This window comes from Peromyscus californicus, unplaced genomic scaffold (genome assembly GCF_007827085.1).
Source record: "Peromyscus californicus insignis strain IS unplaced genomic scaffold, ASM782708v3 Scaffold_1__1_contigs__length_55948999, whole genome shotgun sequence".
Lineage (NCBI taxonomy): Eukaryota > Metazoa > Chordata > Mammalia > Rodentia > Cricetidae > Peromyscus > Peromyscus californicus.
Window position 1 is genome coordinate 25,222,660 of NW_026294492.1, and position 20,937 is coordinate 25,243,596.

Genomic DNA, 20,937 nt, shown 5'->3' on the forward strand with positions numbered 1-20,937 from the left:
GTTTCTCTGTGTAGCCCTGGCTGTCCTGGAACTCGCTCTGTAGACCAGGCTGACCTTGAACTCAAAGACTGGCCTGCCTTTGTCTCCTGAGTGCTGGGATTAAAGGCGTGCACCACCACCACCTGGCATGATTTTCTTTAGAAGGATTTTTAGTAGTATTTTTGACATTCAGATCTGTTGTTTATTATTATTATTAGAAGGATGAGCAAGAGAATGTATGGGAATTATAGCAGCAGAGGTGCTTTTGCAGATGGGGTCCGTGGTGATAGCTGTCATTCTCTCTGCCCTTGTCATTTCCACTGAGTTCTTGAGGCGCACATGGCAAACCTTCTCACAACTTACGTTCCCACTGTGTATTCACAAGACCATATTCAGACACTATTTCATCTTTAAAAAGTAAAATGGTATGTTAAGCTGGACATGGTGCTCCATGCCTTCATAATCTTAGGACTCAGGAGGCTGAGGCAGGCAGTTAACCTGTGAGGTTAAGGCTAGCTTGGTCTACCTAGTGAGTTTGGGCAAGCCAGGATTGCATAGTGAGACCCTGTTTTAAAAACAAACGACAAACAAAACGCCAGACCAAACTAACCAAAACAAAAACAAAAACTCCAAAGTAAATCAAAACAAAAATAATATACCCCAGCCTCCCTCCAAAAACTCCATACATCAGTGTCATCTCCTTTCGAAGTCTTGTTGCATGAATGAATTAAATGTCAGTTTTGGTTTGGTTTGGTTCTGTGTCCTACCAGAATCTTGAGCTCAACGATGATACTGTTCTGAATGAAATCAAGTTAGCCGACAGTGAACGGTTTGAGATGCCTGACCTGTGTGCTGAAGAACTTGCTGTCATCCTTGGAGTCTGGTATGTTAACGGTTGACTTGGCTGTGTTGAACATCCTGACCATTGTTCCCCTGAGACTGGGGAGTTCTTCGTCAGAACCTCCCAGTGCAGTAGGTGGAGAGTTCTTGGGCAGCAAATTCAAGGATCTGTGGTTCAGAGTCTGTTGAGTTTGTAGCTTGTTCTTCTCTTTTCTTTATGAGCAAATGTCTTGGGTTACCTTCAACTGGGTGTAGATTTTTTAATAAAATATTAAATAGAGGTGAGAATGACTGTGTGTATAAGCTGCCTGTAGAAGCTGGAGGTGGTCTGTGGGTGTTTTTCACCAGCTCTCTCCATATCATCTTTTTTGAGACAGGGTTTCTCACTGAACCTCGTGCTCTCCTATTCACTGCCCAGTGAGCTCCGGGGATCCTGTCTCTGTCCCCTTGGACTAGGGTTCCAGATGCACATGAACACAAATGGCTTTTATCTGGGTGCTGGGTGTCTGAACTCAAGTCCTTATGCTTGCATGTCCGACTTCTCCAGCTGAGAATAACTGTTTTCCTTCCAAGAATATGTATTTGTGGCAGTTAGTTCTTATTCTTTCTCATTTTTTAGTGAGCCTCTGGCATTTCTCCTCATCTGTATTCTTTATCCACTGTACCATTAGAAGTTTTGCAGAAGAAATGGGCATTGATCATTTTCTGTGAGGTTCTTACCCTGTCTTATGACTTTTTAATGCTCTTTTCACTCAAAGAACATGGTGTCTTAGGATGAGAAGGACTTGAGGGGTTAAGTGGATCATGTTGCTTGCTACGTAATTTCTTTGTGCTATAACTATGAGAGAGAGAGAGAGAGAGACAGACAGACAGACAGACAGACAGAATACATGTGCATTTTAAATGATTTCATAGTTCTGTTTCCATTTATTTTGTTCTGTTATCACCGACAATAAAAACAGGTGCAGGCCAAGTATATGGCACATTCCCCAGAGTTCAGGGCCAGCTTAGACTGCATAGTGGATTCTAGACCATCTAGGGCTATAGATCAAGACCTGCCTCAAAAAAAAATCTAGGGGCTGGAGAGATGGTTCAGTGCTTAAGAGCACTTGCTGCTGTTTCAGAGGACCTGAGTTCAGTTCTCAGTACGCACATCAGGTGGCTCACAACTGTCTGTAGCTCCAGTTTCTGGAGCATCAGGCGATCTGATGCTTCTGTCCCCTTAGGCACCTGTACTCATATGCATATATCGACATGATGAAACACAGTCAATTAAAAATAATAAAAGTCCTAAGCAGATTCAGTTAAAAGTTTTTACGTAAACATTTCATGCTTATAAAATCTTTAATATTGAAAATCATAAGGAAGTAGTACTATTTTATAGGATTTGTTTTCATTCTTTTTAAATTTTATTGTTTTAGATTATTTTATAACTTTTTCTTGCATTTATGTGTATGTACTCCATGCACACCTGATGCCCATGAGGTCAGAGGAGGGTATGGGATCCCCTAGAACTGGAGTTACCAAGGTGAGCCACCATGTGGGTGTTGAGAACAGAACCCGGGTCCTCTGTAAGAGCAACAGGTGCTCTTTCTTAACCACTGAGCTAGTTCTCCAGCCCTTTAAAACAGTCCTTTTGAGACAGGGCCTTACCCTGCAGCATCTTTCAGCGTCAACCTCCCGAGTGCTGGGGTTTCTGGTGTGAGCCACCACATCTGGTTGTTGTCGTTCCTCTACGAGTAATGTTTGCTTGCAAAATAATGTATGTAATACGTGAGTTTAGGTTACACGTTTAGCAAGTGGAAGTGGTAAACTAGGAGATTGCAGACATCGAAAGTTCAACCTGTGCCTTTTTTCCTTGCCTCACTCTGCCCTTCTCAGAGAACATGCTACCCGAAGCTTTGTGTTTGTCATTTTCTGGCCTTTAAAGATATGTTTACTCTTACATTTTAGGTCCCTGCACGCTGAGGGCTTCCATTTGCGTGTTTTCGTCTTCCTGTGCTTGCTGTGATTGACTTCTCTCTCTGTTGTGTTTCTGTAGTTTGTGTTCTAGTCTGTAGCTGCACTTTAATCCGTAGGGCAGCATTCCACTGGGTGGATATGTCACAGTTGGTCTTTTCTCCGTTTGGAGGTTTTGATTATTTTCAGTTTTCCTATTACAGTGAATATTTATGTGGATCATTCCTGGTCCACTCATTCACTGAGGTTTTTTGGCTCTGTTTGTTTGTTTTTGTTTTTTCGAGACAGGGTTTCTCTGTGTAGCTTTGCTCCTGTCCTGGAACTTGCTCTGTAGACCAGGCTGGCCTCGAACTCACAGAGATCTGCCTGGCTCTGCCTCCCGAGTGCTGGGATTAAAGGCGTGCGCCACCACCGCCTGGCTGGTTTTTTGGCTCTGTAATCTGGATGTAATTACTGATTACATTTGGGGATATGTGAATGTTTGCGCTGATTAGACTGTGTCTTCAGTGTCTTAGAATGCCTGTTGTCCTACCTCTCTGGTGACTTACTGATTTTAACCTGTCTGGTGATTGTAATGGAATTTGTTTGTGGTAGAAGTTTAGTAAATGGGACTGAACACTGTATTAATTCTTCCCATTGTCTTTGGTTGAGTGGTATCACTTTGATTTCTCTTTTTCTTTTACCATTTGCTTTTGGAGGGGCGCATATCATGGCAAGCACCTTTACCTGTTCAACTATCTTGTAGCCTTGGACTTCTTCTTTTTCCTAATAAGATAAATTGTTTTGACACCAACCATTTTATTTTTATTATTGTCTTTTGAAAGCTTGTTTTTATGCCTGTATATATTGCATAGCATTATAGTATGTGAGTTAAAATATGTGCTATAAGAGACAGTGATTACAACATGTATTTTATGATTAATTTAACTTTTTTTTTTAATTCAAAGCACAAATTTCCAGAAGAACAACCCAGTTCATAAGCTAACGGAGGAGGAGCTGTTGGCCTTCACTTCGGTGAGTAATAGTGTCTCCCTCTCCAGTTCCTTCTTATGCCTTGTAGATTATTTTGCCTCTGGTACGTTCTTGCTCAAGCTGAAACCCTGTCGGCTAAGGGAATTAGGGGTGCTCATCCTTATCCTGCCGGGTCTCAAGCCACACATTTTCTGCTGCTCCCTTAAGCAGGCCTATGTTTCTTTGCACTTGCTTAGATTTGAAGACAGTGACCACATTATTATTCTCTCTCCTTCCTTCCTTTCCTCCCTCCATCCCTCCCGTGGTCACCTCATGACAGCGGATTAAAGAGGGAAGATGACAGGTCAGGACCCAGGGTGGAGAAGAGCAGAAAGGAAAGGGGACGGCGGAAAGGGGGACGGCGGGGATAGATGTTGGAGATGTGAGGCCAAAGAAAAGAGAAGTGTGGCATAGAGTGACTCACTGTGGTTTTGTGAGTGGAAAAGGGTACATATGTTCTTTATTTTTTGGAAATGGGGTCTCTCTAGATAGCCCTGGCTGTCCTGTAACTTTCTGTGTAGACCAGGCTGTTCCTCCTACTGCTGCGTACTGAGTGCTGGGATCAAAAGTGTGCACCACCACTGCCAGCTTGGCACATACTTTCTTAAATGATTCAAATTCCTCATGACTCTTCCAGAGGCATCCTTACTACCAGAGGATTCAGAACTCCACTTTCTTTCTTTCTTTGTCCTTGTTCACATAAGACAAAAGAAAGAACTTTTATCTGGTAGAAAGAAAAGCTGGTTTGTTTTCACTCTTGAACGGGGAGATGCTAGTTGCTGGAGTCCTCTGGGTGTCTTTTATCTTCCCACTCTTTCTGTTCCTCAGCCTCTTGGGTGTTACCATTACGTGGTAGGCTTTAGCTGACTGTACGGAAAGGCCTTATGTACTATGACATGTGCTGAAAAGAATTTGGCAAGCACAGTTGCAAAATTGTTTTCAATGCACATAAAATAACTTGTGTACCTTTCTTTCACTCAGCTAGTAACTATGAAATTTTATCATACACAGGTGTTGTGATCCTCATTGGGATACAACATTGGCAGTATCTTTTTTTGTTCTAGAGTTTTAATTAATTTACATTCCTGAGGGGGAAATACACAGACAAAGAGAGAAATGATATTTAATTGAAGTGCTAAGGAGGGCTGTAAAGCAGGGTGGGTGTTGTTTAACAAGGTGGTCTAGAGTATCTCAGGGGGAAGGTGATGTTGAACACAGAGCTGCCTGAAGTTGAGCACTGGGATAGGACATGGAGGCTCTGGAGTGGCCGTGAGCTTGAGGGAGTGAGTGCTGGAAGTACAGGGCCGAGAGACGGCGAGTGTCTAGGCAGCTGGTGGCTTGGATTCTTGGTCTCCACTGACTCCTGAGATCTGCTGTGATGTGGCGGGTGACAGGGAATGTTCTTGCTGGGCTCCGTGGTGGGGTAATCATAGTAACACCACCATGTATATCATCCCCAGTTACTGTGCAAACGCCCCATCACACTGCATTAAAAGTACAGTTCTTGGGAGTGAGGGGAAATTTCATTCTGGTCTTCAGATTCTGTCCTTTATCTGCCCCATTCTTCTGTGTCCCGAGGCACTTGCAAGCTGTTTAGCTGGTGGTTCTGGTGTGGCTGCTCCTCCCGCCCTGCTTGCAGTGAAGGTCATAAATTCGAGCTTCGTGCTTTCCCCACAAGGGCTTTCTTCTGCCCTCTTCTCCTTTGGCTCTTCTCCCGGTCAGCACTGGCCTGAGCACTGATGTCTCTGGGAGAAAGCTTGGTGACTGTAGAGACTCAAGTGCCAGATCGAACTTTCCTAAGGCGAGTCCTTTGTTAACTTCAAGTAAACCTCTATTTCCGAGAAGCACTGCAGTGGGCTGGGGAGTAGCTCAGTTGGTAGAGTGTATGCCTAGTAGGCACGAAGTCCTAGGTTCAGTGTCTAGAAATGCATAAGCCGGGGGGAGGGGTGCATGTCTGTAATCTTAAAACTGTACATGGAATCAGGACAGTCAGAAGTTCATGGTAGTCCCCCCATAAGCTCATAGGAGTGGCACTGTTGGGAGGCGTGGCCTTGTTGAAGGAAGTGTGTCACTGTGGGGGCGGGCTTTGAGGTCTCTTGCTTGAGGCTCACTCAGTGTCACAGTCGACTTCCTGTTGCCTTCTGATCAAGATGTAACTAGTACCCATGTCTGCCTCCGTGCTCCCCACCATGATGATGATGGACTGAACCTCTGAAACTGTAAGCCAGCCACCCCAATTAAATGTATTCCTTATAAGAGTTGCCTTGGTCCTGGTGTCTCTTCACGGCAGTAGAAGCCCTAACTAAGACATCATGTTTAGCTGCACGGTGAATTGGAGGCCTCTGTCTCCAACCACCCAAACTACACAACCACCCCACCCACCAGGAAGAACTGCAGGAAACATTGTCATGTGGAGGTGTTGTTCGAATTTCAAGAGGTCTTATAATAAAAAAACCGGGAGCCAGATATTGGGGTGAATGCTGAAAGATCAGAGAGACAAAGGAACAAGTCACTGCCATGTCTCACCTCGCCAACTCCACGAATCCTCTGACTGAGAAATCCTTTGAGTCCTCACCTGAAAGGCTCCAGCCAAAAGAACCTCTAGCTGAAAGTCACGCTTCTGCTGAAAAGCCTTTAGTTCCTGTCTGCTCATGCCTTATATACCTTTCTCCGCCCAGTCATCACTTCCTGGGATTAAAGGCATGTGTGTTTCCCAGTACTGGGATTAAAGGTGTGTGCCACCACTGCCTGGCTGTGTTTCTCTCCTAGACTGAGTCATTCTCATGTAGCCCAGGGTGGCTTTGAACTCACAGAGATCCAGACAGATCTCTGCCTCCCGAGTGCTAGGATTAAAGGTGTGTGCCACCACTGCCTGGCTTCTTTGTTTAATCTAGTGGCATGTTCTGTTCTCCGATCTTCAGGTAAATTTTATTAGCATACACATTATATCAGCACAGGAGGGCTTCAGGACTGAGTACTCTGGGCTCTGTACTGTCTTTTCCCCTCTCTTTCTCAAATGAAGTGTACATAATACACCAGGAAAATTCAAGTCAGTTCCCCACAACTGTCTGTCCTTCCTCTCACCTCTTTTTGTACCTGATTCTGAAGTTAATAGCATCATGAATCAGGAGTGGCTTTTGACTCTAAGGAAGAGGGTTTTTGATACTGCTGGTCTTTTGTATCAGTAGCTTTTGCACTCAGATCCAACCAACCAAGGACTTAAAATATTTGAATAAAGTATGCGTTTACTGCCTGTGTGCAGACCTTTACCTGCCATTGTTCCCTAAAGAACACAGAGTAACCAGCTATCTAGCAGCTCCTTGGCTTTAGGCTTCACAGTAACCTAGAGATGACTCAAAGTACAAGGAAGGATGCCTGTTGTAGCCTGTATGCAAATACCAACCCGCTTGACACCTGGACCTGACCCTCAGATGCTGAGGGTCAGGTGAATTTCGTGTAACTCCAGGTGTATCTGAGACAAGGCAGGTGGACCCACCTCTAAACGCTTGACCTTGTTTCTGTGTATCTCTTGCCTGGGGTCCTTTTTGGCTTGTAGCCATCGGTTGTGCATGTATCTTTCCTTCGGCAGACTTTAAACTCCTGGCTTTCCAGGCTGAGCTCTTGTGGTTTAGTCCTTTACAAGGTCTAGAGCAGGCGTCAGTGCTTTAGTCCTGGTTGTTGCTCCGAAGTCTGTACAGAGTAAGAGAATGCGTGCAGTGGACTACAGCCTGGGCATGGGGTTGACCTCTGTCCTGTACACACATCGTTCTGCTTCTCCCCATAAATTAGGTAACACTACATGATAGTACAGATGGTTACATTTCCCATCTTGCTTTCAGATGTGGAATGTACATAAAAGTGCCCCAATATAAATTTTAATATCCCATAAAAGATTGGAAATCAGCCGGGCAGTGGTGGTACACACCTTTAATCCCAGCACTAGGGAGACAGAGGCAGGTGGATCTCTGTGAGTTCGAGGACAGCCTAGGACAGCCAAGGCTGTTACACAGAAAAACCCTGTCTTGAAAAACCAAAATACAAAAAAAAAAAAAAAAAAAAAAAGAAAAAAAAGGACTGGAAGTCGCTGGAGAGAAAATTGACCCTGGGTATTTGGCATTTGATAAACACACACATACCTTCATACACTTGCTTACTCACGCTTGGCTTTTTGAGGTAGGATGTAGTTATATGTCTCAAGCTGGCCTCACACTTACAGTCCTCCTGCCTCAGCCTCCTTAATTTTGGGAGTTTTTTTATTTTTGGAGACAGGGTTTTGCTGTGTAGTTCTTGGAACTCACTCTGTAGACCAGGCTGGTCTCGAACTCACAGAGATCTGCCTGCTTCTACATCCCAAGTGCTGGGACTAAAGATGTGTACCACCCCACCACTGCCCCCCCCCCTTTTTTTTTTTAAGCTAAACTTGTTTAAAGTTTTTTTTTTATTAAAAAAAATCCAATATATTTACTGATGATTCTCAGCCAAATAGTTGGCTTATTCTAGTTCTGTATTTTACTGAGTTTTAATGATCTGTCTTAAAGTTCCTCAAAATAATGGTTGGATCTCTTTTTGTGGAGAAATTTTTCCAGTGATTTTGTGTTGGTGTAGCATGTTGAAATATATATGAGATATGTGAGATTATTTTTAAATTAAGGTATTTTAATAAGCATACAAACTGACAGTTTTCCTTATGGCATTTTCATACATACGTGAAGTATTTTAATTCAGCAATCTGAAGCTTATCCTGGAAGCCATAGGTCTTCTTGTTTAAGACAGAGTCATTATGAGGTGCTGTTCTTGAGAAATCATATCTGCACATTTCAGGAAAACCCGAGTCATAGTAAAATAACCAATATTGTTTGAGAGAACCATTTATGTTGTATCAGCTTGATAATTTAAAATTAGCTGTGATAACTGCATTATTTCCTTTCAGATGAGCCAAGTCAGTGACATTTGTAATATTTTTAATTTCCTTTCCTTGTTGAAGATAGGAACAATTTAGTTCATACAGGTGTTTCAGTTTTCATTGGCCAAAGTTCTGTTCAAGTGTGAATTGATGCTGGCAGTTTGCCTCGGGTGTCTGCCTGCGGTTCCAAGGTCTCCATGAGAGAAGGAAAGAAAGAGTCCTTGGAAAGTTTCATATTATAGTTATGTGGTTTTTTTTTCCTGATACTGATCTCCTGCCCTCCCCTCCCCTGCACTTCCCTGCCCTTCTCTCCCCTCCCCTCCCCTCTCCTCCCCTCCCCTCCCCTCCCCTGCCCTACCCTCTTCTCAGTTTTCTTTGAGATGGAGTCTTTGGTTTTTGAAACAAGGTCTGAGGTAGCCTACTGCTGGCCTCACACTCACTGTCCTCAGCAGAGGATGGCTTTGATCTACCTGCTCCACATCCCAAGTGCGGGATCCCAGACAGAAGCCACTAGCCCACTTTTGAGATGGAGTTGTTGTTTTTTTTAAATGTTGATCTAGTTGATCTCAAATCCATATTATAAGTGTCCTTTTACCTCAGCCTTCTGAGTACAAGTGTTTATACAAATGGCTGTATTACATACTGATGGATGGATACTCCACACAAAAGTCAAAGATTGTCCTAGTGGAAAAACAGGCAAAATGTCAAAGATTAAGCTGGGCATGGTGGCATACACCCTTAATCCCAGCAGAATCAGGAGGATCTCTGTGAGTTCAAGGCCAGCCTGCTTTTCATAGTGATTTCCAGGACAGCTGGAGCTACATACAAAGAGACAAAGGCCAAAGATAGTCCTCATGGAAGCAAAGGAGAGATGCAGGTCTACTTCTGAGAAGAGCTGCGTTAGAGGCTGTATGTAGCTCTGCAGTATATACATTGTCCAGACAAAGTGCACAATGAACTTGAGTATATTCTAATGTATCAGATACATTCGCTAAAGAGGAGGCTGTTATTTAGACCTGTATTATTTAAGGTTAATTCACTTATCAAAATAGATCTACCTGTTAGTATAGTTTTTTTTTTTTTTGTCACAAGTACAACACAAAATATTCAACCTATGTCATGTATTAAGTAAGTGGAGTTAGTATTAGAACAGATGCCCAATGTGAAATTGCTCAGTATTCACATTTATGATATTTATCACTTTTCTGAGGCAAAAATCAGAATAGTTTTCTCAAGATTTATGAAATGTGTTAGTTGGGTATGGTGGCAAATGCCTTTAATCCCAGCACTCGGGAGGCAGAGGCAGGTGGATCTCTGAGTTTAAAGCCAGCCTGGTCTACAGAGAGTTCCAGGACAGCCAGGGCTATACAGAAAAAACCTGTCTTAAGAAAGAAAAGAAAGAGAACAGTGCTGTTTAGAGCTGTAGTTAGGATATATGTCATCATCCTTAGCATTTACGTAGGTTATTGATGTTGAAAATAGTTTGTTGAATTCCTGTTCCTTTCCTGATGATTGAGAGGCCAAGATGAGCAGGTTCTGTGGACAGGAAGCTTGAATATTAAAATAGTGTAGGTTAATTGACATCCACTAAATAAAGTGGAATTTTAATACATTAATAAACTAATAATTTTCAAGCAACTTCTTATGTTAACAGACACAAACAGCTAGTTAGTATGATTTAATTATTTTAAATCTCTAAATGCCGTTTTTAGTACAAACTATTTTGGAAGAATTCAGAAAAGTCATAAGAATCCTTTATACTATTTTCATAACTTTACTGAAGGAGGAAAGATCTGCATTGCATATGGCTAGCCATTCCTTTTTGAGTTGAAGACAAGAGCCAGTTCTCTGGGACATGCTCATATGGTCTCCGTTGACGTTCTGTCCATTGTCTGCAGGTTTAACCTTGTGTCTTGCCCTAGAACACTAATCCCTGCTACATCAAACATTTGCAGGGTTTTTAGCAGTGCCTTTCTCTTTGGATACACTGGGCTATTGTCTTTAGTAGCACTGGACATAGGAGGGAGCTGAGCAATAAAGGGATATCAAGAAAAGAAGGGGAATAGATCAGGTACTGTAGACCTTCAGTACTGGCAGTGTGGCCAACAAGACACTCTGCAAGACCTACCTTCCTACAGAACAGTTATTAAGACACTGCCAGACTCACGAGAGGTAGAAGAGGCACCAAATGCTTCTTCTTACTGACTTAGACATGCACAGACACACAGGAACCCGGGAACTGGAGTCAGGGACTGACTGCTAAGCCCAGGCAGCAAGCAGCTGTGAGGGAGGGCTGGAGTCACTGGGGTTTGGATGGGGTGGGGCAAGAGCACTTTCAGAACTTTTCACCGAGCTAAGACTTTCACCTGAAATTCATGTGCTGCCCAGCCTGTGGCTGCCAAACACAGCCTTCTCCAGGGGAAAGTACTCCAGTTCTGGACCGAAGTTGTGCCTTGAGCAGCTCACGGTTAAAGCTGAGCACGTGGAAGGGCAGCTCTTGTGCCGATAGAGTGCACAGAAGCAGCATCAGCCTGCTAAAGCTCTGTGTAGACTGGAGCTCGCCATCGAAATGGGGGCAGCACCACAGGGTGTGGAAGGAAAAACGGTGCAAACTACTTCTGTTCCTTATTAGACTTTCATGGCTTTGGAAGGAAATTATGACTTACAGAAATAATTTGAAGAGTAAACAGTAGAATTAAAAACTGATTAATCCGTGCTCTGCCACTTCACTGAGTGTGGCATCAGGAAGCTGTGTATTGCAGATTCCAGACGATCGTTCTTAGGTATCTGAGTGAGACTCTTTCCTCTGCATCTGTGGACACACGCACGAGTGTTTAATAGTGCACATGTATTGGTGAAATTATTAAGGCCACTCCACGTAGTTAAAAGGGAGTTTTATTTAGTGGTGTAACTTACAAATGAAGGGATAGGTAGGTTGCAGGGTCTGGGGAAGGTGTGTCGCAGTCCGGTGGTATTCTCTGGAGAACTCTGCTCGGTCTACCTCCACCATCCAGGGTCCAGGAACAGAGAGAGGTGGCGCATCTGGATCTGGGGTCTTCAGGGTCTTCTCTTGGCCCCGCCTTGTAGGCGTGGCAGTTACTGAAGCCTCAATGGGGGTTGGAACTTCCAGATCAAAGCTGGAGTGGCTACCCACTACATCTCCCCCTTTTGTCTAAATAAGAAGGTTCTAACCTAATATGAGACTATATACAAAGGAATGATTATCAAATATTGTCCAGGAATAATGAAGGATAATGACCTAGATAAGATGGAACTACAACCAATGCGAACAATATCAAGCAAGAAACACATACTAAAATCCAAAGACGTCTAGAGCGTAGGTAAATGGCATGTTACAAAGATCATTCCAAAAGGTGTCCTATCCTAAAGAACCTGAATCTAATACTTAATATGTTCTATCTACTAAGTTGTAACTATAACTGCTAGTCTTCAATCCCATCAAAGACCTGAGAAGGAATATTATAGTACCTGAGAAATGGTAGATGGATGCAAGCAACTTTCGGGAATCTTGCAAGAGTAGACCGAGACAGCTGGCAGCCTGGACAGTCACCTAATGTTTCTCAGCATTGTTGGTGCATTCAAATTGGCTACAGGCCTAGAGTATCTGATAGACCATTTTCAGAAACAGGAATTCTGAAAGACCATCTTACCCTGTCTTGGCAGAGTACACTGGTCGCTTTCCTTGTGTCCCGCTTGTCCAGAAAGGACAGCATTTGTACTGTCAGCAGTCGAGGCAAGGGAAGTTCTTTGCCCAGTAGGCTATTTTGTGCCAAGAAGACAAACTTCCAAATGGAAATGTCTTAGAAGCCCAACATTCTCTCGGGAACAAATTGGTGCTGCCAGGAACAATTGTGTCTCACATCAACAGAATTCTAAGTTATTTAAATGCCATATTCTTTCTCTAGGTCTATGAAGTGTTTGAAGATTACCTGTCCATCTGACCTATGTATCTGTAAATCTGGATAACCTAACTAACGTAACTATAGAGATGACAAGCATAGGTGACTATAAATCTATAAGTCCTATCTACCGAAAAACCTAAGGACTAAGGCTTCATGTAAACAAGGTAAACAGTCTATAAGCAAATGTATGGTAAAGAACGATGACTTCAAAATTGTGACAATACACAAGATGTTATAACAGAGGTAGGAGTATATAGTGCGATATGCAATATGACAATAATCTTAAATATATATCAATATACAGAATATCCTAAACAGAAGTAGAACATACATAAAGTATGACAGATATAAATTTACATTTGTATCAATATACAAATATTTCAAATAAGAGTAGAAATATATGTACATTATTAACAAATATAGTTCTGTATTTGTATCAATATACAAATTATCTTAAACAGGAATATAAAAATAGTTTACATTTGTATCAACATACAAGAATCCATAACAGTGCAAATTACAGTGCAAATTATCTAAGGCTGCTATTTTACTAAATTTGTTTACTAGTATATAGAATAATCTACCATAATATCTTATACCTATCAATTCCACTTCTTCTTTTCCCTTTTTTTTTGAGACACTTTTTCTTTTCTTAAGGAGAATACTGAGTTTAATATTTTCTTCCACCCCCAACCCTATAATCATCATCCATAACCCTGAGAAATAATGAAACCTTAGGGAGAAGGAGTGTCGTTTTCTTAGAATTGCTTCTTGCTGTTTTGGGGTTGATGGTATCTCTATTGGGTATTGTGAGAAAGCTCAGATAGTTAAATCTCAGTTAGACTAACTGTAGATTCCGCAGCAAGTCTTAGAGTAATGGGTAAGATTGTCTGAAATTCTAGCAAGAAGTGTAGTATGATGATGATTACCATGGCATCATTCTGGATTGTTGTTGTTGGGGCCCCATCTTCCTTCTGGAGACTTCAGAGATTGCTGTTGGAAAAACTTAATTTTTATCAAAATGGAAAGTTTGGATTTAAAGAGGACATAACATATAAGAAAGGATTCCGAGAGATCAAGAGTAAGCATGGAAAGAATTAGAATCCTGAAGACAATGGTTCCTTTTTGTTGGTTTCCTTCTGTCCCACACCAGAGGACTCTTCTGATATGGGACTGAAGAATCTCTCAACCTTTTCTTTTATCAATATGCTTGGGTTTAGAGAAGGAGTGAGCCAATTCCATCTCCAAAGTCAGCTTGGCTTATAATTGAATTGGAACCACAACTATTCTAGATTGATAGAGATATAGATGTTAGACAGTGAGATTTTACCCTGTGTAGATTGGTACCAATAGATTCTTTCTTTCTGCTGCAAACATCCGGATATCCAAGGCCTTATGATTTCTGGAAGATGGGTATTTCCATTATCCTGGAAAGACAAAAACAGAACTCTTCCTCATCCTTTGATTGTTAAATTTTTCTTACAACTTATAGAGATGTCATATTGGTGGATGATCTTTTACTTCTCCTCATCAAGGGGTTTCTCCTGTTCGAATCGAATTTTTATTAATTTTGTTGGTATCCATAGCTTTTCTTCTCCTGCAGAAACAAAAGCAAAACCCCTTCCCCAATGTAGAACATATCCAGGTTTCCACCTACACACATGTTTGTGATGGCCAAAAGCTGGAAGCAGACTTTTGTTGACAGGAAGATGGATACTTCATTGTGACTTTGTTGTGATTATGAAACATCCTGCAATAGTAAGTTTATGGATGTGACGAACTAAAAAGCTAGTCCTAGATGCATGGGTTTGCATTGTGAACTCTATAACTTAGGTTTGCTTACTTTGAAATTCTGTATACAGTGTAGGAGAAATACACTGTGGAAGAAGTAATGAGCCATGTAACTTACCTCCGTGGAATTTTTAATTTAGACCAGATCAAATAAATTCATACATTTAATTTCCAATATCAGGCAGTTTGAAGATTATGCAAATTGATGATACCGATAAGCAGATCACCTAGTTGCTGAGAAAGGAAGAACATATTTTGGACTGAGCATCAAAAAAGGCTCTGTTCTCTAGGGCAGGCTTTGAGGCTGACCGTGACAGGCAGACAGGGTTTTGACCGTGCCATGTGTCGGAGGCAGAGGATGGGCAAGTCAAGTCCAAGTGCAGTCTTCAGCCACACTGGCAGGGTCAGTGAGTAGGAAGGAAAAACAGGCCCAGGACAGACTTTGGAAGTGTTCTCACAGCAAAGGAAGAGGGTTTGGTCTGCTGTTCCATTTTTCCTGGGAATAATTTACAGCTTAAACTAGGAATTTTAAACTTACTGGCTCTTGGTACTAACTTAAATATTCTTTTTAAGTAGGGAGATAGTTCTGCTTTTTATAGCATTTCTTTGTTCTTTGCATTGGTCAGCCTGACCTGGGTGGGCATCATCCCTTTGGCGTAATGTGACCAAATAATCATGGACCCAACAAAGAGAGCTCAGAGCTGGCTTTGATTTACCTGTGGAAAAAGCAGCTGTCCGAAAGCTCCTTTGTGTTCAAAGGCCTAGACTTCCTGTCAGTTGAATAAAGGTCCTAGTGACCTTTGGAAGAGTATTCAAAGTGCACAGTTAGAAGGGTGAAAAGGAATCTTGTTTTTAATAGAAACGGTACTCCAGATCCTCTCTGATAGTGCTTAAATTCTTGTTGCTTGTCTCAGGTATGAGAGAAAGAATGTTGCAGGTGGTAGGAAATTGTTATCTGAATAAAATAAGTATACATACATCGTTTACACACATAAGGAACGTTTGCTGCATAGCGTGAGTTCAAGTGGTGCTCACTGGCTTTTTAAACTTTTTCATTATTAGTGTGTGTGTATGTGGGCATGCACATGCGTGTGAGCACATCCTTGGAATCAGAGGACAGCTCCCAGGAGTCACTTCTCCTTTCCCCGTGGGTTCTGGGGACCGACCTCCGGCTGTCGGGCCCCCACAGAAGTCACTTTTACCAGTGGAGCCATCCCCCCACCTCTCGCTGACGTTCTCATTTGGAGCAGTTAGGCCTTTGCTCAGAGGGTGCCGTGTCTGTGCACTGGTGGCGTCCCTCAAAGGGAGTAAACACCCGAGCTGGCCGGAGATCCTGTCCGTCGTTTGTAGTGAGTGCCTCCCTTCTGTTCTCAATCTCTTCACGCTTCTTTTCAGAGATTGCTGAAGTGAACTCGTTCTTTTATTATAAACCGTTGTGACTAGAAATAGCTAGGACTGTAGCTCTTGGTGGTTCAGTATCCACAGAAATAAAAATATTAAGAGCTTATGAAAATAATACACAGGCTAAAGCCTACTGGTCCAATGAATGACTTCGAATACTTTGGTTAGTATAAGTTGAGAATGAGAGAGTGTGCGTGTTTGAAATAGCACGCACATGTGAATCTCATGTAAGTGGTTTCGGGTCTCTTTTTACAAGCAAAAGCAGAAGAAGTTCCAGCTCATCTACATGTATGGGGTTCCAAACAGACTAAGATTTGTATGGGGTTCCAAACAGACTAAGATTTGTATGGGGTTCCAAACAGACTAAGATTTGTATGGGGTTCCAGACAGACTAAGATTTGTATGGGGTTCCAGACAGACTAAGATTTGTATGGGGTTCCAGACAGACTAAGATTTGTATGGGGTTCCAAACAGACTAAGATTTGTATGGGGTTCCAAACAGACTAAGGTTTGTATGGGGTTCCAAACAGACTAAGGTTTGTCTGTAGCTGTGCCTTAATTCTTCCTAACAGTGAGACTTGTTGGACACAAAATGTAATTTGTTTCAAACCACATTTGGATTTTTAGGCAATACTAGTAATTTAATGAGGTGGTATGTATTCAAATTGCTAAAGTAAGGATTATTTACTTATTTATTTTTAAAAATAATTTATTTGTTTTTATTTTATTTGCATTGGTCTTTTGCCTGCATGCATGTCTGTGTGAGGGTGTCAGATCTTGGAGTTACAGACAGTTGTGAGCTGCCATGTGGGTGCTGGGAATTGAACCTGGGTCCTCTGGAAGATTTACTTTTTATACTCCTATATTTTTTCCAAGATACCATTTGCAGTAGCTTGATTCTGCTTGCCTTAGGTACCAAGAGTGGTCAGGTCCATGGGGCCAAGAAGTAGAGTGCTGGTTATTCAGCCTTAGAAGAGGGAGGGAATGGGGAGCTGTTACTTTATGTAGACTAGAGTTGAGATGAAAAAACATCTGGAGATTGGTTGCACGACAAAGTGAATATACTTTTTTTGTTTGTTTGTTTCTCGAGACAAGGTTTCTTTGTGTAGCCATGGCTGTCCTGGAACTCACTCTGTAGCCCAGGCTGGCCTGGAACTCACAGAGATCTGTCTGCCTCTGCCTCCTGAGTGCTGGGATTAAAGGCGTGCGCCACCCACCACCTGGCAAAGTAAATATACTTAACATTACTGAACTGTGTGTGTAAAAGCTGGTTTGGTGATGAATTTTATGTTCTGTGTATTTATATCGTAATTTAAACAAAGTACACAGAGAAGAAAAGGTTAGGAATAGTGTCCAAACCCATCACATTCCTAGAAATGTATTTACCAAAGGTGACAAGAGCTCAGTGCTAAAATCTATAGACCATTACTGAGAAGTTCAATGAAAGGAGGCACACATTCGTTCATGAGTGACTCAGTATTGAACACTTCCAGGCCTCTCCAAATTAGCCTAAGTACAATTCCTGACAAAATTCCAGCAGTTTGATTTTGCTGTTTTTTTTTTTTTTTTTTTTTTTTTTTTTTTGCTGGTGGTGTCTTTTTCTAAATGTGTGTGGTAGAACTAAAGGTGACTTTTTCTTTTTCTTTTTTTTTTGAGACAAGGGTAGTTTTGGTGCCTGTCCTGGCACTCACTCTGTAGACCAGGCTGGCCTCGAACTCACAGAGATTCGCCTCCCGAGTGCTGAGATTAATGGCTGCCACCGCCTGGCTAAAGGTGACTTTTTCAAAAGCTAATTTTCAATTTATACAGAGAGGCAAAGTGTGAAGAATTTCTTAGGCATTTAGGAGGAGAGCTGGAAGACCCACACTGTATGAAGCTATACTGATTGAGGCAGTACTTACCAGTTTGGCCTTTGAGTGGCAATGGGAGCACCAGCTGTGAGCCCTGAGAGTCTTCCTGGCTCCACCCCGAACCAGGCTGATAGAGTACTGTGGGGCTGAGGCCCAGGAGTCTGCAGCACGCCCTCTGGCTGTTTGTATGCACTTCAAAGCCTAGGAAATACTGAATAAAGACACAAGGAGATACAGAGCAGCCGGTGGTGCAGATGGTGCAGAAGAGGGCCATTCGGATGTGGTTCACCAGGCTTCTGTCAGAGGAGGCACTGCCTATCGGTGACCTTGGGTAATTTCTATGTCCATACAGAGCAGGTATCTAACCCCGGACCATACCACATTATATATATATATATATATCAACGCAGACAGACCTACTGTATAAAAATAAAAGGCCAAACTCTAAAGCCAGAGAGGTAAAATGCTGGAGACCTTAGGAGAGTTGAGCAGGCTAATAAAGTTCTAAGCATCAAAATGATAAACTGGACTGTATGAATAGCGAGTGTTTGTTTCAGGAGTAGGGTCTGAACCCAAGGCTCATGCATCACAAGCCACTGAGTTCCATGCCCAGCCTCAGAGCCAGTTCAGAATTGTAAAATCCGTGTCTTTACTGTTTTGGGTACTTGAACAAGTAGCTTTTCTCAACTATTTCTACCACTTCTGTTGAACAGTAATGAACTCTGTGAGATAGTCAGTATATATGAAACCTAAAATAATTGAATTCAGCTTACTTCAGGATACAAAAAAAAAAACCCCAAAATCCAACAAAGGAAAGCATGGGCTTATGATGTTATTGGTGTTTTGGATGTGGCATAAATGTAAAGTCAGCTAAATTTCATCCATTTTCCCCCCTTATAACTACGACATCTCAGTCTTTGCTTCCACTCATTAACGGGTGCATAAGCAATGACTGGCAAAGTAGAGGGACTCAGGCTAGTTTAGGGAAGAATTTGGTTTTGAGACAGGGTCTCATGTAACTCGGGCTGGCCTTGAACCCCCAACCCTTCTGCCTCCTGGGTGCTAGGAGTACAGATGTGTGCTGTCATTCTAGTTTACGTGATGCTGCAGCTCAGAGACAGCATCGTGGGTGCTAGGCCAGCACTCTACCAATTAGTCCCTTTACAATGCATCTTAAATTATTTGGAACCTTTCTGTATTATCATTTGCCATAGAACAGATGGAAATTTAGAAAAACACATTTTTCAGAGCTGAAAGCATTCTTAGATGAGGTCCTCATCATTTCATTTGGGTGAGAAAAAAGAGGTCTAAAACTGGCAGACATCTTTCTCAAGGGAGCTAACGCAGAGTTTGGACAGGTACCCAGGTCAGTTTCAGTATGTTTTCCTGTTTTGTGCCAGTTCAGGATAGATTGGTTTTCAAACAGCTTGTAAGAACATACTGTCTTAAAGAAAAACGAGTGTAAATTTCTGGGCTACTCCACAGTGCGTGCTTAAGCTGAAGATGATCTGATTTATAGTAATAAACATCCTTCACAGCAGCAGCTACTTGTCATTTACAGGACTGAATCCTTGCTGAGAATATTCCTAGTGCTATCTAGGGAATGCTATAAAAAACATTTGTGAGCTTCAAGTTTAAATTTAATCCCCCCTCACGCCTCTGGGGATTGAATTTGGGGCCTCGGGTATGCTGTGCAAATGTTCTACTGCTAAGACATACCCCCATAATCTGGGTGGGGTTTGTTGTTGTTTTGTTTTTTTATTAGAATTCCATATGTAAGTACTGTGTATCATTTCTGTTCTCTCTCCTCATTCCAACTCTTCTATGCCCCTAACTCCCTCTCAAATTCATAACCTGTTCATTAATTATTATTGTTATGTGTATGTACATACACATCATGTACAACCTGCTGAGTCTGTTTAGTGTTGTTCCTATGTCCATGTCTTTAGGGTGACTACTTGGGATTGGATAACCTGTCGGGGTCATCCCTAGAGAAACCTGACTTCTCTTTCTCCTGGCAGACACTGGTTGCCGATGACTCATCATCTAGGGGTGGGGCCTTGTGAGACTTCCCCTATAGAGTGAGTGCGCCAGTGCGCCACCGCGCCACCGCGCCACCACTGCCCGGCTTAGGAGTGATTCTTACCTCATGGCAGTGCTTCCTGCAACATGCTGTCTACAGTTCGCAGTTTCCTCTTTGGAGGGGAATCACCTTCTTCACTTCTACCATGTCTGCTCCATCCCTCTTTCAAAGCCTTTGGAATGTCCATTTGTCAGATGGCATTCTGCTTTCAGTGTTTAGTGGGAATGTTTTTCTTGACAGCACATGAACGTCAAAGGCAGACCCCTGTCCCCAAGCTGTTGGTGTGTAAACTGTTGAGTCAGTGCGTCCCCGAGCCTCTGTGTTCTGCACACACTGTTCTTGATGGCAAACTGATGGAGCGGTTGGGAGGTGGGTGACTTTCTGCACTTTAGCTAAGAACATAGGAAGAGAGGCTGTGGGGTCAGAAGTGCCTCTCATAGGGGCTGCTCTCATAGGTTTCCGAAGCCCCATTGTTCATATTTATTTCAGGTTCACACTTCTGAGAAGTGAGGAGGGGTCTCATTTTAGAGAGGAGGAAACAACTTCCCAGGGCCTGGCTGATTTGGAAGACTCTTCCTGCTGTGTGTGCTCTCTTCCGTCTCGTTACTGTGAGTTTACAGTAATCGGAACCTCAGTAATGGGATGAAAAGAAACTCAGTTGGCAGTGCCACTGAGTGCAGGGGGTAGAGGGTGGTAGAGCCAGGTTCGCAGATACACCTACTGAGAAGAGTTCTTTCCTCTGAAAATTCTGGAGCGCACGTTTAATAATAAAATCTTCTGCCAAATAGTGTTGTGTATTTTAAAGGATTCCTTTTCTGACTAGGATGTGGCTCAGTGGTAAAATGCTTGCCTTGCATGCATAAGGCACAGAGTTCAATTCTCAGCACTGATATATCCTCGGAATTCATTTTTAAATGTCTCCTATTTCATCATTCATGGCATTAATAGTGATAAATATTCCTGTTCATGCTTGGTAAATGCATTCTCTTTGTAGGATTGCTAATGGAGGCTAACAGAAGAAGGTTATACATTTTTCTTAGAAATTATATTTCAAGCAATAGATAAAACATTTTAGTTACAAAAGTGAGTTTGGAAGAAAATTATTTAATAAGACATTGCCTTAGGACCTGCAGAAGCTTTCTGGGTGCAGAGACTGCTCACTTGTCCAGCTGCTGTGAACAGTTCCTGCACAGAGCG

The 20,937-nt window shown here is 42.4% G+C and overlaps 1 protein-coding gene across 14 annotated transcripts in view; it reads left to right on the plus strand.

Moving 5' to 3' along the window:
- Ttc27 (tetratricopeptide repeat domain 27) overlaps nt 1–20,937 on the plus strand; it is a 220,406-nt gene that overhangs the window by 114,266 nt on the left and 85,203 nt on the right. For all 14 annotated transcript variants that reach the window (XM_052746271.1, XM_052746272.1, XM_052746275.1 and 11 more), the window contains 2 exons: nt 750–862; nt 3,726–3,792. In XM_052746271.1, the coding sequence (XP_052602231.1) occupies nt 750–862; nt 3,726–3,792 (180 nt within the window). The remainder of the gene's footprint in view (nt 1–749; nt 863–3,725; nt 3,793–20,937) is intronic.